We start from the raw sequence: 2500 nt of genomic DNA, 5'->3' as shown, positions 1-2500 counted from the left end.
AAATATGCAGAAACACACACACACATACATATAAGCGTGTATATGTGTGTGAGTATACGTACTTACATGCATACGTACATATATATATATATATATATATATATATATATATATATATATATATGTACGTATGCATGTAAGTATATATATATATATATATATATATATATATATATATCGTATCTAGTAGGTCATGTATGAGAGAAATGAATTGACTCAGTGAATCAAATCAATTCAGAAAGGATTTATATGTGAAAAGATTTATATGGCTACAGGAGTACATCTTTTAACAAATTTGTCCTTTATAATATATCTTATTATCTAACATCTTGTCTACATTAGACACTGTTTGATTTAATATATCACTTCTTTGCAGGCCAATGGAACGTACAGAAAGCCGAAGTTAAAAGACATTCATCTCTTGCTGGATGAGAAGTTGTTCATAAAAGTATCTACAAGCAGACGGCGGAATTCAGCCCTTCGCGGTCATATCATTGAAACTCCATACCACGAACGTAGCCATCTTTTTACGGGTACTTCCTTTCTACCTTCTGATTGTTTTGTCTCCTTCTTTCTATCTTTCTCTTTTGAATATATATATATTCGTTATGTGCGATAGTATTTGTTTAAAATAGCAATCTGAGTACCATCCTGAAAGCAAGTACATATAGACACTGCACACACACGCACGCGCGCACACACACACACACACACACACACACACACACACACACACACAACCACACACACACACACCACATACTCAGTGCATGTGCTTTGCTTGTTCGCCGGTTTGCTGCAGAATTTGCGCGGAGAGGACGACTCTTTCGAAGGTCTTGGTGTTAAGACACCTGAAAATTATAGAAAGGCAAGATATATATACATAGAGAATGCTAGATGCATTTTTGTGCGACTGCACTTTGTCAGGGGTATCTACTCACAGTCAACCGCAATGCAAGAAGAAATTTGTTGCCACCGATGTAGGAAAACAGTGTATTAGCATTCACTGATTTCGTAGATAGGAGTCCGGCTGAATAAAAATCGTTTACATGCAATAGAAGCAGTATTAGATTAAAATAGCAATTTGTGTACACTTCTGAATTTTTGTACTTCGTTTTTGTGAGTAAGATCAAATACCATGATAAAATGTGTCTATGGTACACGTTTCCTTTGTTAGCACAATTTTTTTTAGCAAGTTATTTCGTATTGCATTAAGGCAAAACGGTTTGAAAAGGAGCAACTTAGAAAAGAGGTAAGAAGGAAGGGTAATGAATGAACCCGAAACCTCAGATAAAGAAACAGTTTGACACGCTCATTGGCAATAGGAAATGAAGAAAATATATAAAGAAACATATAAGAAAAATATAGACATGGCAAGACGGGTATATCTGTTTTGGCTTCTCGTTAAACGTCCTGAAATGTGAATAAAGATTGAACCTACTATCTCAAGTTACCTCTATTTTTGCCTTTAGAAGAAGGCAGCTTTTAGTAAAAGCCGGCTCAACTGACGATAGTAGCAAGACGGGAATCTGATATTCCATTATTTTGGTGGGGATCAAAGGCAAAAATAATGAGGAGAGACCGAATACGAATACGTAGCCGGGAATGTAATAACGAAAATTAGCATACAGTTTATTTTTAAAAAGAAGCTTGGAGAATGAGAGAAAAGGGAAAAAGGCAGAGAGAAAGAGTGTTTTTGTGTGTTGAGGTGGAGTCGTAGATGATCCAATTGATTGGTAGTCGGTCTGCAAACTGAAAGATTCTCGGATCATATTTCATCTAAAGCCTGTTAATTAACTGTTCGTGTTCAAAATAAAATCTTATTGTTAATAAGTAAAATGCGAATGCTAAAACAATAAGAAATGAAAGCATATCATTATAAGCCCTCACTCACCTGCGGGATTAACCTACTGGGACACAATGTAATGAAGGAACAGCACTGTGGTCGCTCCGCGCGACCAGCGGGAAATAACAGTTTTTCGTAAAACAAATCTTGTGAAAGAAAACCCTATATTGGACATATATATATATATATATATATATATATATATATATATATATATATATATATATATATATATTATATATATATATATATATATATATATATATATATATATATTATATATATATATATATATTATATATATATATATATATTATATATATATATATATATATTATATATATATATATATTTATATATATCAAATGGCTGTGTAGTAAGAGGCTTGCTTCGCAACCACATACTCCAGGGTTCCGTTTTACTAATCCCGTCGTACATATATATATATATATAAATGAAAGAAAACGAAGAAATGGGAGAAAGGGAAAAAGAATTTGTGGAAAATATACCAAGGGGTGACTGCTACACGGAAACCTAATCGTAGACAGGGAGGTAGCATACATAATTAAATAATGGAAAACGATTCAATTAAGCAAAATTTCTACTTAGAACAATCTGTTTCTAAAGTGATTAATTCTGGTTAACACGTAACTG

At 33.1% G+C, this 2500-nt stretch overlaps 1 protein-coding gene across 3 annotated transcripts in view; it reads left to right on the top strand.

The window, feature by feature from the left end:
* Window positions 1-2500, top strand: part of LOC106870547 (chordin) — a 179012-nt gene that overhangs the window by 144422 nt on the left and 32090 nt on the right. For all 3 annotated transcript variants that reach the window (XR_001409540.3, XM_014916669.3, XM_014916670.3), the window contains exon 13: window positions 377-533. Coding sequence is in view for 2 of the 3 variants with exons in the window: in XM_014916669.3 (XP_014772155.1) it covers window positions 377-533 (157 nt within the window). In the remaining variant the exon portion in view is untranslated. The remainder of the gene's footprint in view (window positions 1-376; window positions 534-2500) is intronic.

This window comes from Octopus bimaculoides, chromosome 12 (assembly GCF_046866305.1).
Source record: "Octopus bimaculoides isolate indiv1 chromosome 12, ASM4686630v1, whole genome shotgun sequence".
Lineage (NCBI taxonomy): Eukaryota > Metazoa > Mollusca > Cephalopoda > Octopoda > Octopodidae > Octopus > Octopus bimaculoides.
This window is presented reverse-complemented; position numbering and strand designations above follow the sequence as displayed.